Source organism: Haemaphysalis longicornis, unplaced genomic scaffold (assembly GCF_048455015.1).
Source record: "Haemaphysalis longicornis isolate Haplotype H1 unplaced genomic scaffold, Haemaphysalis longicornis Haplotype H1 scaffold_9, whole genome shotgun sequence".
In the NCBI taxonomy this organism is placed as follows: Eukaryota; Metazoa; Arthropoda; class Arachnida; order Ixodida; family Ixodidae; genus Haemaphysalis; species Haemaphysalis longicornis.
In genome coordinates, this window is record NW_027526460.1 from 167,593,107 (window position 1) to 167,608,659 (window position 15,553).

General features: G+C 50.6%; 1 protein-coding gene and 1 pseudogene across 1 annotated transcript; both read left to right on the forward strand.

Moving 5' to 3' along the window:
• The first annotated feature begins 6,573 nt into the window (after positions 1 to 6,573).
• LOC144153556 (uncharacterized) lies at positions 6,574 to 8,301 on the forward strand. Its single transcript, XM_077685178.1, has 3 exons — positions 6,574 to 6,660; positions 7,142 to 7,250; positions 7,844 to 8,301. The coding sequence occupies exons 1-3, from the start codon at positions 6,574 to 6,576 to the stop codon at positions 8,299 to 8,301; spliced, it is 654 nt and encodes a 217-aa protein (XP_077541304.1).
• Positions 8,302 to 10,978: 2,677 nt separating this feature from the next.
• LOC144153557 (uncharacterized) lies at positions 10,979 to 14,475 on the forward strand (annotated as a pseudogene).
• Positions 14,476 to 15,553: the final 1,078 nt, after the last annotated feature.

The following is a 15,553-nucleotide window of genomic DNA, read 5'->3' on the forward strand; positions in this document are numbered from 1 at the left end:
AAAGAAACTTTAAGAATTTAAGTGGAATTGCAGGGGCTACAGCAAGAAAAGGCACAATTTGCAAATGCTCGTCACCTGCATGGAAACTCCCCCTTCAGTCATAGCCGTACAGGAAGCAGGAGCTACAACTAAGCTCCAGGGTTACAGGGGTTTTCAATGTCCGGCTAATCCTCATACAGCGATTCTTGTCCAAAGAAACATCCCGTCCGAACGATCTCAATTTGATAGCATTGACATTCCGCATGATCTAATTGTCCTCTATCCTGTGCAACGTAACGCCTCCAGGCTATACATTCTCAATGTATATAGCAGTCCCAAAGCCATTGGGCATAACTTTAACAGGCTCTTTTCCCTCGCTAAACAGGCTGCTCAACATCATGCTCTTCTCATAGTGGGCGACTTCAATGCGCCTCACACTGCATGGGGTTACCCCAGGTGCACCAAAAAGGGTCGTCTTCTATGGGAATGCATTCAGGCACTTCGACTCACAGTCCAGTCGGACCCATCAATACCGACTAGAATTGGCAACAGCGTTCAAAAAGACTCCACGCCGGACCTCACCCTCACCCATAGAATACATAACGTCCGCTGGAGCTGTACTGACTCATCATTGGGTAGTGATCACTTCATTATTCAAACAGACATCTCCCTGGCCCACTCCATCAAACCGCGACCCAGACATACCCAGATAACAAATTGGGATGATTTCCGCCACGCCCGCGCTAACTACTCCCAACCAGAAATTCAGACTGACACTTTCCAGGACTGGGTCGGCCAGATAGTTACCGATGCCCACCTCAATAACCACCAATTAGACCCTGAAATCCCGTCCGACATAGTGGACTCCCGGCTACTTCACCTGTGGGAGGCCTTCAAGGGCATACAGCACCGATGGCGAAAAAACAAACGTAATCGTAAGCTCCGCCGAAAAATGGCAGAATTGAGCCTACAAATTGAATCCCATGCTGCTCATTTGGCACAGAATCAGTGGGGTCAACTGTGTGACCAGATGAAAAGCCACTTGAGCATGAAACGCACGTGGTCTATTCTTAGACATCTTTTAGACCCTGAAAGATCAAAGACCTCCCAAATTAATAGGCTTACTGCTATTGCTCACAATTTCCCGGGCACGAACCAACAGCTCATCGACGCGGCCAAGTCTTTTTACATACCCCAGGGGGATAAACTGGATCTACCTCTCTACCAAGGAACGGCCAACCCTGAACTTGACGCTGATATCACGGAGGCGGAAGTAAGAGCTGCTCTACTCCACATCCGCCCAGGGTCAGCCCCGGGACCAGACGGAATTACTAACAAAATGTTACGTAACTTGGACGATCCTTCAATCTCGACTCTCACCAAGTTTTTTAATCATTTTTGGACATCAGGTACCCTACCCCAGTCGTGGAAGCACGCAAAAATCTCTCTCATCCCCAAACCAGGAAAACCTCTCAGCATGGATCAACTCAGGCCGATATCACTTACGTCGTGCATGGGTAAAGTTCTTGAGCACATAATCCATGCCCGGCTAACGAAACATCTCACCTCCATCAATGCCTTCCCTCATTCAATGATTGGCTTTCGCTCTGGATTATCAACTCAGGATATTCACCTTCAATTATTTCACGAAGTCATCACTCCTGCATCTAAAGTGGACACGGCTGCCATCCTTGCATTGGACCTCACGAAGGCCTTTGACCGGGTTTCCCATGCGGCTATTATGCAGGGACTAACTGCTGTATCCCCGGGAGAACGCATCTACAACTATGTGCGAAGCTTCCTCACGTCACGCACAGCGGTTATTCAGGTTGGAAACATAATCTCGGACCCCATCAATATTCCCTCTATTGGCACACCTCAGGGCGCCGTTCTCTCCCCTCTACTCTTTAATCTTGCAATTCTCAACATCCCCCAGAGACTTCAGAAAATTCCTCGCCTTAAATTCAGCCTTTACGCGGACGACATCACTCTCTCGATGTCTGGAGGCAGCGATGCACAGATAGAGGAAACTTTACAAACTGGAGCACAAATTGTCATCGAGGAAGCGCGCGCAGCCGGACTTGACTGCTCCCCTACTAAATCTGAACTCCTTCTTTTACCGGCAAAAAGCAGCTCCAAGTCCGTCCCGGATATACAAATTAAAATTGGTGACATCACTGTCCCAGTGGTAAACAGCATACGTATACTCGGTCTTCTAATCCAGCGTAACCGGGCTAACACTCAGTACATTTCACAACTCTCTTCGCACGTGAATCAAACAATCGGCCTCATTAGACGCATAACCGCCCGGAACAGAGGGCTTAAGGAGGAAGACAGAGTGTGACTGGTGCAGGCTTTTGTCGTAAGCCGCATCACATACTCACTGCCTTTCCTTCAGGTCACTCCCACTGAAATGAAGAAAATTAATTGTCTCATCAGGAAAGCCTACAAGGCTGCATTACAGGTCCCCTTGTACACTTCCACTGCCCGACTTGAGAGCTTGGGAATTTACAACCTCGCGGAGGAACTGGTGGAGGCCCATCGCATAGGTCAGCTGCAACGGCTATCAGGCACCTCTACTGGACGGCACATTCTGGGAAAACTCGGCTTACGAGCTCCGCTAATCACCGACAGCAAGCTTCAAATCCCCCCGAATATCCATTCTAATATACTGGTTCGCCCACTCCCGCGCAATATGCACCCAACTTACCACAGGGGGCGGCGGGAGCAAAGGGTGCGCGCGCTCAATCAGCGACTCCCTGTCCGACCGGACATTCTTTATGTGGACGCGGCTGACTACCGCCACTATGATGCGTATGCGGTAGCAGTCATTGACCGCCCTAATGCCCCACCAGTTGACTCAATTTCTGTCCGCACCATCAATCCTGCAACGGCGGAGGAGGCGGCAATAGCGCTTGCCTTAACGCACCGGCCGACTCCCACAATTGTGATCTCGGATTCGAAAACGGCCATTCAAAATTTTGCCAAGGGGCTCGTATCCCCACAGGCACTCAAAATTCTCTCTCAAAATCCCCCCTCCACCTCAGTAGAACTGATCTGGACCCCTGCTCACGCCGGGCTAGGAGGTAATGAGGCGGCCCATTCTTCTGCTCGAGGGTTCACTTTCCGAGCCGGCCCCAGCCTCGTCCCCTCGCACGGTGCCAGATCAGCTAGAGATAGCCTACTCAGCTATCACGACATAGCGACACATTTCCGCCTCGCCCGCCGTGTATATCCCCCTGCTCACGTCAGTCTCGACAACGTGCAAGAACGCACGTGGCGCCTTCTGCAGACAGGCAGCCTCCCCTGTCGCGCGCTGCTCCATCGCATTCATCCGTCCCTATTTCCCTCCCCGAACTGCCCATCATGCGGCATTCCCGCCACCTTATCCCACACCATGTGGGCTTGTCCCAATGATCCTTTTCCCTCCATCACCTGCGACGAGCACTGGGAGAGGGCGCTGGGCAGCTCTGATCCGGAGGTTCAAGCCTCCCTTACGAATCGGGCTGCCATCGTCGCCGCCAGGCTAAAGCCAGCGGCCACCACGTCCCCGTAACAGAGCTTGACTAAATAAAGTTTACCTCCTCCTCCTCCTCCTCCTGTTCCGCACTGTGAAATCAAATTGTTCGAGTGCGAGACTCCACCTCACCAAGCGGCCATTTTTGTTTGACATTTGGTTCAGCCACACCAAAGGGGAGTGATCGGTTTCGATAACAAAGGAAGACCCATTCAGGTAACACGAGAGCTTTTCGAGGGCCCACACCAAGCAGGAGCATTCTTTTTCCGTTGTGCTGTATGGCTGCTCACGAGACGTGAGCTTTCTACTCGCGTAGATAACAGGGTGTTCCTCGGCTTTTTCGTTCACTTAACTTGAACGACACCCATCCCGCGATCACTGGCGTCACACTGAACTAGGAAAGGGAGGGAGTAATCTGGTGCTGCGAGAACCGGTTGACTGACAAGAATATTTTTAATCTCGGCAAACGCTGCCTTTCGAGCCGTACCCCAACGCACTATAGTTGGTTCGGTCTTGCGGAGAGCGTCTGTGAGGGGACTAGCGATGTTTGCGAAGTTTGGAATGTAGCTTCTGTAGTATTCAGCTAAACCCAAAAATGAACGCAAGTCAGTCTTTGTTTTCGGCAAAGGAAAGCTGGTGATCGCCTCAACTTTTATAGTTCGGAAGGACGTCGCTTCCCTTGGCCAACTGTGGCGACGCAAAGCGGCGCTTCTGTGTGCGGTGCAGAGAGCGCATGCGCCCGCACGAGAAAGTTATCTTCGAGACGAAGGATGATAATAAAAGTTCAGTTGTTGTTTGGGACGCGAGTTGTTCACTTGCGAAGCTCTGCCGAGCGACGCGTCCCAACATTGGTGACCCGGAATACAGACACAGCGACCGGAGTGTCGAACCAGCCGCAATATGGATTCAACGTCCACGACCGACGCCCCTCCGACAGTCTCCTCAGTCGACGGTAAGCTGCCCCCTTTTTGGACTGCGGACCCCGCACTTTGGTTCATACAAGTGGAATCTCAGTTCGCAGCCAGACGAATCACCGCAGACCTTACGAAATACCACTACGTAGTCAGCAGTCTGCCGCCCGCCATAGCCAGTGAAATCAGGGATCTGTTGCTCGCACCACCTGTCGAAAACGCATATGCAACGCTAAAAGAAACCCTTGTTCGCCGAGTTACGCCCTCCGAACCACAACGACTGCAGCAATTGCTTCGCGGCACGGAACTCGGCGACCGTACTCCTAGTCAGCTTTTGCGGCACATGCAACAATTGCTCGGCGAGACATCAACCACGATAGATGGAGCATTGCTCCGAGAACTTTTTTTGCAAAAGTTGCCTTCAGGCGTCCGCATGGTCGTCGCGGCCTCAGAGCACAAGGATTTAACCGCAGCCGCCGAACTTGCTGACAAACTGGTAGCGATGACCCCGCCCACACCCATGGCTGCCGTGCAAGCGCAACAGCCTCTAAACGAACTTCAAGAGATGCGTGAGGAGATTTCTCGACTTGCCGAAAAAGTATCAGCTTTGCACGCAAGCAGGAGGGCGCAAACGATAACCGAGCCTAACACGCCGCTATCGCAAAAGCAGCACGAGCATATCTGCTGGTATCATCGGAGGTTCGGAAGTAGTGCGCGTAAATGTGTCCCACCGTGCGCGCACTCGGGAAACAGCCGCGGCAGGCACTGAGGGCGACCAGTGCTACTACGTTGCCTCCAAGTCGTCCCTCGGTATTCTTCGTTACCGACCGCAACAACGGAGTACGTTTCTTAGTTGACACAGGCGCCGAGGTGAGCGTTATACCGGCGTCACAAGCTGAAAGAAAGAAACCTAGTGCATCGCCCTTGCAAGCTGTCAATAACACGGTGATAACAACATATGGCCATCGTTCACTGTCGCTGAACTTCGGTTTCGGCAGAACGTTTAGCTGGGTGTTCATAGCTGCTGATGTCAAATTCGCCATACTAGGCGCAGACTTTCTCCAGTTCTTCGGTCTGTTGGTCGACGTCCGCAACAAACGGCTTCAAGATCCTGTTTCTCGGGGAGCGGTACAAGGCACGCCGTGTTGGCACCCCCCTATCAGCCCGGCCTTGCTTAGTCCGGCTGGAGAAGCGTACTTCACCGCAATACTACAAGAGTTCCCAGAGCTGACGCGACAGCCACAGGCATTTCCAGAAGTAAAGCACGGCGTCCTGCATCACATCGAAACCACAGGCCCACCGGTCTATGCGCGACCACGGCGCCTGTCACCCGAGAAGCTGCGGTTGGCTCGACAGGCGTTTGCCCACATGATGGAACTCAGGATAGTACGTCCTTCATCCAGCCCATATGCGTCACCTCTTCACATGGTCCCAAAATCAACAGACGGTGATTGGCGCCCTTGCGGGGACTATCGAGCGCTGAATCGGGTAACCGTGCCAGACCGTTACCCAGTCCCGCACATTCATGACATGACCTCCTTCCTGCATGGTGCTACCATTTTCTCTAAAATAGATCTAGTGCGAGCATATCATCAGATACCCGTAGCACCGGAGGATATTCCCAAGACCGCAATAACAACGCCGTTCGGAATGTTCGAGTTCCTACGCATGCCTTTCGGCTTACGCAACGCCGGCCAAACTTTTCAACGGTTCATGGATGGCGTTGTCCGTGGCCTCGACTTTTGCAAGGTATACCTCGATGATCTTCTGATTGCTAGCAGCACTCCTGAAGAGCACGAGCGGCATCTGCGCTACGTACTTCAGCGACTGACAGAGAACGGCATCGTTATCAATACGGCAAAGTGCGTGCTTGGGGTACCGACACTATCATTTTTGGGCCACAGTATTTCAAGTGCCGGAGTACAGCCCCAGAAGGACAAGGTGGAAGCAGTACGGCAGTTTCCACAGCCGAAAAACCTCCGCCAGCTTCGAGAGTTCCTGGGACTCGTGAATTTCTACCGTAGGTTTATCCCGAAATGCGCCAACATCCTTCACCCTCTCCACAGCCTACTTGCGGCATCTGGATCTAAGGCAACTGCCATTCAGTGGAACGACCAATCCACACAAGCATTCCGGATGATTAAGGAAGCTCTCGCAAATGCTACCATGCTCACGTACCCGCAGCCTGGTGTTCCTCAATGCGTCATGGTGGACGCCTCCGATGCAGCGATTGGAGCCGTGTTGCAGCAGAGGGTGAGCGGAGTGTGGCGACCAATTTCCTTCTTCTCCAGAAAACTGAGCCCGTCCGAACGAAGGTACAGCACCTTTGGTAGGGAACTCCTGGCCATATACGCGGCTATCCGGCATTTCCGGCATTATGTGGAAGGACAAGAATTTTTTGTGCTCACGGATCACAAGCCACTCACCTACGCATTGCGCGCGAGCTCCGATTCTGGTGCGCACGTGGCACGGGAGCTCCGCCAAATGTCGTACATCGCAGAATTCACGACAGATATACGCCATGTTAGTGGCACGGATAATGCTGCTGCCGACGCTCTTTCGCGCGGTCCAGTGAATGCCATCAGCCTGCCGAGCGGCGTGGACTTCACCACACTTACGACGGCTCAACGCAGTGATGGAGAATTGAAGCGTCTACTGACGTCTTCAACCAGCGCCTTGAAGCTGCAATGGTTGGCAGAACCCACAGGATCCGTATGCTGCGACATGTCTACAGGCAGGGCCCGACCGTTCGTCCCCTCGAACCTCCGTCGCAGCATTTTTGACTTGCTGCACAGCCTGGCGCATCCCGGGATTCGAGCCACGCAACGGCTATGCACAGCGAGGTTCGTGTGGCCAGGAATAAACCGGGATGTCCGACACTGGACACGAGAGTGCCTCGCATGCCAGCGCTCCAAAGTTCAGCGACATACTGTGACCCCCTTGGGATCCTTCCCTCTGCCGGACTGTCGATTTGCCCATGTGCATGTTGACATTGTGGGACCACTGCCGTTGTGTCAGGGGCAAAGCTACTTGCTAACCTGCATCGATCGCTTCACGCGATGGCCGGAGGTCGTGCCCATTCCAGACATGACTGCTGATACCGTCGCTCGCGCATTTATCTTCCACTGGGTGGCCCGCTTCGGAGTGCCGGCAACCGTGACTACGGATCGCGGAACACAGTTTGAGTCCGCCCTATTCGCAAGCGTCACCCGGCTCTTGGGTACTTCCCGCATCAGAACAACTGCCTACCATCCGATAAGCAACGGTATAGTGGAAAGGTTCCATCGTCATCTGAAGACGAGCCTGACGGCTACTGCGAGTCACAGCTGGGTAGAGGCACTGCCGTTTGTTCTGTTGGGCGTTAGGACGGCTCTGAAAGCAGATATTGGATGCTGCTCTGCTGAACTGGTGTACGGAACAACGCTTCGCCTCCCAGGGGAGTTTTTCGCTACCAGTAAGGACGAGAACGTGTACGCGAACGCGGACTACGCCGTGCGACTGCGAGACATCATGAGCAAGCTACGCGCTGTTCCTCCGCGTCCGCCCGCAGCCCGGCCAGTCTACGTGGACCGGGAACTCTCCTCCTGCTCTCACGTGTTTGTGAGGCACGACGCCGTACAGCGTCCACTCCGGCCCCCGTACGACGGGCCTTTCAAGGTGCTGCGACGGGCAGACAAGCACATTACAATCGACAGAGGTGGTCGTCACGACGTGGTTTCTCTAGACCGCGTAAAACCAGCACACGTGGACTCCGACAGCGAAGCACCTGCACCACCTCGAGCTCCATCTTCGCAGGCACCCCCGGCAGACCACGTAGCGCAGCCCCAACAAATCCTCAAACGGTTCACGCGGAGTGGACGGTGGACGAGACCCCCGGTGCGCATGAACTTATGAACCGCAGTGGGTCGTCCGAGTGCGGCCGTTGTGCGCGCACTCACTAGGGGGGGAGTACTGTGGCGACGCAAAGCGGCGCTTCTGTGTGCGGTGCAGAGAGCGCATGCGCCCGCACGAGAAAGTTATCTTCGAGACGAAGGATGATAATAAAAGTTCAGTTGTTGTTTGGGACGCGAGTTGTTCACTTGCGAAGCTCTGCCGAGCGACGCGTCCCAACACAACAACATGCCCCAAGTAGTGGACATGGGTGTTCGCAAGACGACATTTAGTCATTTTCAGGGTCAAGCCTGCTTTACGTAGTCGAAGGAAAACTCCTGTAGATGTTTCAAGTGCTGTTGCCAAGTGCTCGAAAACACGGCAATGTCATCGATGTAGGGAACAGCAAATGACTGTGCCTGCGAGAACCTGATTCATTAGTTTTGAAAATACGAACGGTGTGTTCTTGAGACCAAAAGTCAGCACAAGAGGGCGATATGTGCCTGTCGGAGTCATGACAGTGGCTACCTGACTGGCGTTTTCTGTGAGTGGCACTCCGCGGACTAGATCCAACGTGGAAACATACTGTGCCGCGGAAACTTTATCGATCAAGGCTTTGACATTAGGAATGGGTAATAACTTCGTCTTTGTAATCGCATTCAATTTTCGATAATCAATGCAGGGTCGGGGTTCCTTGCCAGGACTTTCTACGATAAACATCGGTGACACGTATTCACTCTCCTCCGGCACAATTAGACCCATGCAGTGTCAACATGTTTTGAACGCAATCGTTCCACAGTTTCTCATGACGGGGTGAAAATCTGCGCATCCTGGTTCGGAAGGGTTGGTCAGATGTCAACTCAATGTCGTGTTCCACAAGGTTTGTTCTGCCGGGGTGGGGACTGAACAAATCGCTGAAGTTGCTGATAAGCATTTTCAACTGCTTTTTTTGTTCGACTGATAAAGAAGCTTGTGTAGATACAGATTCAAATATCTCTTCAGTTGACGGGGTCGGCACTTGAGGAACTGGAACATTTATCTCCTTGGGTTCGTTTAAGACGATGCTCCGCGTCTCCGCGAGTTCGATAAACGGCTTCATAAGATTGCAGTGGTATAGTGTCACATCGTTGCGCTTGCCGGGCGTCGTGACCAAATAAGTGATGTCGGAGAGCTTTTGTTTAACCGTGACAGGCCCATCCCATGCTACTTCCAGTTGATTTGCTTTTCACGACTTCAGAATGAGCACTTTGTCGCCTTCCTTGAAGGTCTGTGCACGTGCGGATCTGTCGTAGTAAACTTTTGCGCGTCGTTGAGCTTCAGCCATCGTGATCTGCGCCAATTCCTGTGATTCACAGGAATTGGCCACAACGTCAGCACGTACTTCAACAACGTCAGCACGTACTCGACCACCGATTTGTCCACGAATTGGTCTTCCCACTTTTCCTTTAACAATGTTAGAAAGGGACGAAGCGCTCGGCCGTAAACGAGTTCCGCCGGCGTGAATCCAGTCGCTTCGTGAGTGACGGTGCGCAGAGCAAAAAGCATCGCGGGAATAGCCGCGTCCCATTCGGTGCCCTTCTCTAAGCAGAGCGCGCGCAGAATTCGCTTCATTACTGAATGAAATGTTTCGACTGTATTACTCTGCGGATGGTAGACAGAGCTGTGGTGAATGGATATGCCGCACTTCTGCAAGAATGTCGTGGTAAGCGCGCTTGTGAAAGCAGATCCTTGGTCGCATTGGATTTCACTGGAGAATCCAATTCTGGCAAATACAGTGAGTAGCGCGGTAACAACTGCTGTGAAACTTGACTCCGACAACATCACTGCTTCGGGAAACTTCGTCGCAGGGCAAATGAGCGTAAGCAATTACATGTTGCCTGCCGCTGATACTGGTAAAGGGCCTACAATGTCGAATACTAAATCTGCGAAAAGGTTCGCAAATCAAAGGTACTTCGACCAAAGGCGCCTTGAGTCGTTCGTTTGGCCGTCCTGTCCTTTGGCAAACGCTGCAGGAACGCACCCAGTTATCAGAGTCCTTGAGGCACATCGGCCAGTAGTAGTCATTCAGTAGCCTGCTCTTGGTCTTGTTTATACCTAAATGACCAGCCCAGCTGTCACTGTGAACCAAACCCAGCAGCGCAACACGATACTTTTGGGGGACTACAAGCTGCTCGAAACATCGGCCTTTTTAGATGCGACGCTGAGAGCATCTCTTGTCGGCGGCCCTGTCCTTCCTGCGTGAGTCCGTCGTCGTCGGCGTCCGCACTCTCATCCGCTCAGCCCCTCTCCTCTCCGATAGCGAACACTCTCTCACGAGGGGCATTGGATTGGCTTGGATTGGATTGGATTGGATTTGGATTGGATTGGATTGGATTACAGTGTATTGTGTTGGATTGTGTTGCGTCATAGCCGCGGCAGACGCACCGGCGCCGGCGCGTCCCTTCACCGTTATACGCGCTATAAAACGCGGTGCCTGCGCCGCTCCGCTCCACCGTTCCAGCGCCGTTCCTCCGCTGTCCAACGCTGCAACGTGAACCCCCTATGCGTCGCATCTACACAGGAGTTCCCGCTAGGGGAGGTAGGAGTTTTTTTCCTGCAGGGCGGGGCACTATGGAGCCTGCAGTGGCGACAGCACCTGAAGAAGATGTATTAAAGAGGCACCTGCGGGACTTGAAGAAGTGTGGAAACACGTGGTCCGGCTATGCTGACTGCAGAGAGGCATACGAAGAGCTTTTAAGGGACCTCGCCGCTGTCAATGTGTGCTTCCAGACTGAGCACTCCGTGAAGCCAAAAGGTATGTTCATCGCAAATATGTAGCGCGTACGTGCCGCCTCAGGATGGTGCGCGATGGATGGATAGATGGTCAAACTTTATTAAAGGAGCCATGAAGAGAAAACAAAAGTTTGTTTTATTCGAAAGATTAGGTGTTTCATAGTACCCCAAGCGCTTTCCCGGAAGCAAATGATGCTTTATTCACTGAGAAATAAGGCAATTTAAGCAAAAATTTTAAATCTCCCGCTAAAATTGCACATTTGGTGACGTGAGCAATGGTGTCACACGGGCCGGTCCATGAAACAGATACTTAGTATGTCGACTCCATATAGCACCCACACGCGGGAGTCGACCGAGACGGCGGCCATTTTAAAAATGCTAGTAAAACCTAGTGCACCCGCAGCCCTAGTCATGGAATCGCCTGATCCGGAGAACAAAACTCTCGCCGAGGAGCTCGGGCTTGCATTTAACAACCTCACACCACTTGAACGCTCAACGCTTCTAAGTGCACGAGCGGCAAGAGTTGTGGGATACGCGGTGGACGGGAAAGCGACCATTCCGCGATAGCCACAACAGACGAACGCCCTGCCGTCGGCACCGCTGCCTCGTCAGCGCCGTCGCCACGGACGAATACAGACTGGTACGTTTGTGCCGTATTTTTATTACGGTTAATAATAGTTCAACTTCAGTAGCAGTATCGCTTATGCCAGTTGGCCGGTGTCGTGTATGGAAAGCCGTTCGCGCGAGCTCTCTGCTTCGACCAGAAAGATACGAGCGTCAATGCGCGGTGTTTACGGCATTTTTCCTCCAAGGTCAGAGCGCCTCGAACCCGAAAATTCGTCTGCGCGACGGCGAGATGTCGAGCTCGGCCAGGCGGTTGTTTCGTACGCATTAGCGCACACGCTTGCGTGTTCGTTCGGAACTTCAACCGTTTACTCCACCGTTCTTTGTCATAAAAAGAATGTGCAGTATGTTTCACGGGCATTTAGCTCGTTATGCAAACTGTAAGCCCTGCCTAACATGCGTTTGCTTTTGCCGGCCTCCGCCAATCGCAGAGCTTAGCCCATGTGACGGCATAGGTTCTGTTGCGGGAAATGAGCTGGTGGGTCGCATGACCATTCCCGTTTTTCCTAATTATGTAGCTTATTTGAGCGAAGTTTGCGTTATAAGTGGTGTCGTTATGGTTCTAACGAGGCAATCTTTCGAATGAACCAAACTTGTGTTTTCTCTTCATGGCTCCTTTAAGAGTCCTGAGAGACGCGACTAGCGCGCACTGGGCTCCTCCCACGTTGGGACGGATGATGTAAAGATTTATTTTATCTGTGCAGGCAGGCTGATGTACAGCACTCAATGCGGACATGTGGTGATAAATGAAGACATGCCTTTTAATGTTGTACAGACCACGGACAGAGGCTGCCTCTTTGGGAGAGGCCTGCACATGGTGCAGGATTCAAGAAATAGACAGGTAACGATCGCACGGATACATCGATCGAGCCGATACGGATAGTTTAATTTTTTCACACTCATATCTTTTTCGCATTGAAGCGTGCGTCGCACGAAATCCCGCTTATGCATATTCACAGTGACATGCCTTCGCGAACACATCACTGTAGGGAAACAAAAGAGCAAGCCCACGCTGATCGACATCGTTAACGTTTATTACTTATTCAGGCAGATTTTATTTTTCTTCAGTTATTATACAGGGTGTCCCAGCTATCATGCACCAAGATTTTAAAAAAGAGTAAAGGCGTAACTCGAGAGAAACCAGGTGCATAATGTTTGCAGTACTGTGAAGAAGCGGAGAGTGTTTTTTTCTTTAGTGAGACTTAATTAACTAATTTTAATTAATTATCTAATTCGAGAAATACTGTCCTAATCACTAAAGTGTCAATGAGGCACTTGTAGGTAACCACGAGGGGCATCTAACTGCGGTATTTTCAGCGATGAACTAATTGCGTACACATTTATTCTGACTGATAAAGGAAACCCGCGAAATATGAAAAATACCACGTGACGGCGCCTCCGCGCGCACCGTAAAGCAACGCCCTCAAACAGGCTGCCTCTGAGTTAGCCAGAATGAAATAGACAAAAGAAAGAAAGAAGAAATCACGACCGAGTTTGTTCCTTATCTGCACACGCGTCCCGCGAATCTTGCTTCTGCTGCTCCTTCCATGCATGCTACTATCAAGGTGATGCGCTGTCTCTTCGGGCGGGTAACACGCGAAGCAGTTGCTTTCAATCAGCTTTGTTTGGGGACGCTGCTTTACAATGCGCGCGTAAGCGTCGTCACGTGGCATTTTTCATATTTCGCGGGGTTCCTTTATCAGTCAGAATAAATGAGTACGCAATTAGTTCGTCGCTGAAAATAGCGCAGTTAGATGCCCCTCGTGGTTACCTACAAGTGCCTCATTGACACTTTAGTGATTAGGACAGTATTTTCCGAGTTAGATAATTAATTACAATTAATTATTCAAGTCTCATTAACGAAAAAATTACTCTCCGCTTCTTCACAGTACTGCAAACATTATGCAGTAGGTTTTCTTCGAGTTACGCAATTTCTCTTTTTTTAAATCTTGGTGCATGATAGCTGGGACACCCTGTATAGGGCGTAAAAGTTTCACCCGTTTATCAACTGATTAACGTCTTAATGGCGATCGAGGTATTACCAGATATTAGTGAAAAACGCTTGCCTAAAATGTGACATTCTCTGATATTAGAACCAAGTGAGTCGTATTGCTGAATGCACGTAAAAATGTAACAGCGAAACTCGTACAACTGCTGCAGTTGCAGAGCGACACGAAATCCATAAATGAGTAGCACATGGGGCATCGAATCGAAAGGGAACATCTTTGGGAACATGGGAACATCTTTGGGAACAAAAGGGAACATGGGGCATCGAAAGGGAACATCTTTGAAAATAATCTGTCTTTGGCAAAGCTGAAATATCAATGCAGTTTTTTTTCTTTTTTGGTAATGCGCCTGTTCATCAATAAAGCTAGTCAAAACAGTAATTACTTAAAGGAGGGTATTATTCAGGTTAAAATGATTGAACGTACAGCCCTATTAGTATTTCTTGTGGTATGCACTTTTAAGTTTGTTATAAAACCCAGGGAATTTATTTTATGGGGAGGGGACGAGGGAGGTTCCCATTTTTGCAGCCAATTTTGGAAACAACCTAATTTCTTTTACGCTGTTTACCATCTGCTCTTTTCTTTTATTTTTAGATCAACATCCCACAACCATGTACCAAATGGCAGCACGAAGCAGCTTCAAAGGAAACGATCTCTCGACTGAGGTTGGCATTGCAAGAAGCAGCTAGTGGTAAACCTGTTCTGCACCAGCATCGCTTCTATGTCTGTATGTCCGACAGGGAAAGCCACTCTAATGACATTGATGCTCGCTGTGCAGGCTACCCACAGCCGATAAATTCAGAAGTGTCAAAAAAAATTTCTGAGCTGGTACAACAAGGTGTGACATCTGTAAAAACTGTTGAGAGCTGCCTAGGGTTTTTTGTCCGAGATGTACTGTTCTCAAACAACAAGTGCCCCTTGTCTACTTGCAGAGATATTTACCCTACAAAGACAGACATAAAAAATCATATCCAGAAGGCACTTCGTAAGGACAGATTTAGTTCATTTGATCAAGAGAATGTGGCAGTGTATGTAGAACAAGATGTTTTTTTTCCGAGCCTATCATGTCAAGTCTCTGGAAAATGATCCTGACGGGCAAAAGGAACCGCAGGCCGAGTTACTTGATTGTGTCGCTTTAGAAACTGTGGCACAGGAATGCCAGCAGACACTGCTGCTTTGCATTCATACTGAGTTCATGAAGGAGTTGATACTTAAGTATAGTGATGTTTTTGTATGTCTTGATGCTACATACAAAACAACGGATTATGCCCTTCCGCTCTTCCTTATTGCGGTGAAAACTTCAAGTTGCTATGCTGTTGCAGGTACTTTCATCGTACAATTTCAAACAGCTCTCTGCATCGAAGAGGCACTAAACATCTTTAAGGCCTGGAATCCAACCCTAAGTCCTAAGTTTTGGATAGTGGACTATAGCCAGGCAGAGATCAGTGCACTTTCTGCTGCCTTCCCGAACAGTCGGCCAGTCCTGTGTGACTTTCACCGAGAGCAGGCTTGGCACAGGTGGCTTTCAAAAAAACAAAATGAAGTACAAGATGTTGACGATGTTAAGAGGATGCTGAGGCAAGTAGCAGCTAGTACGAACGAGGATGACTTGACCAAAGCAATTGAAACTTTGAAGGAGTCACAACAATGGAAGGGAAACGAGAAGCTGCAAGCCTATCTAAGCAGTAAGTGGCTTTCAGTAAAAGAAATGTGGGTGAACAAGTACAGGTTGGACCTCCCTTTCGGCACAAACAACGGAACAGAATAAAAAAACAAGGAGCTCAAGGCATACTTGGCTGGAAACAGTGCTCGCCGTAGCCTGCAAGGGATTTTGAAAGTCTTAGTTGAAAGCTTTTTTCCGGAAAAAGAGGTGC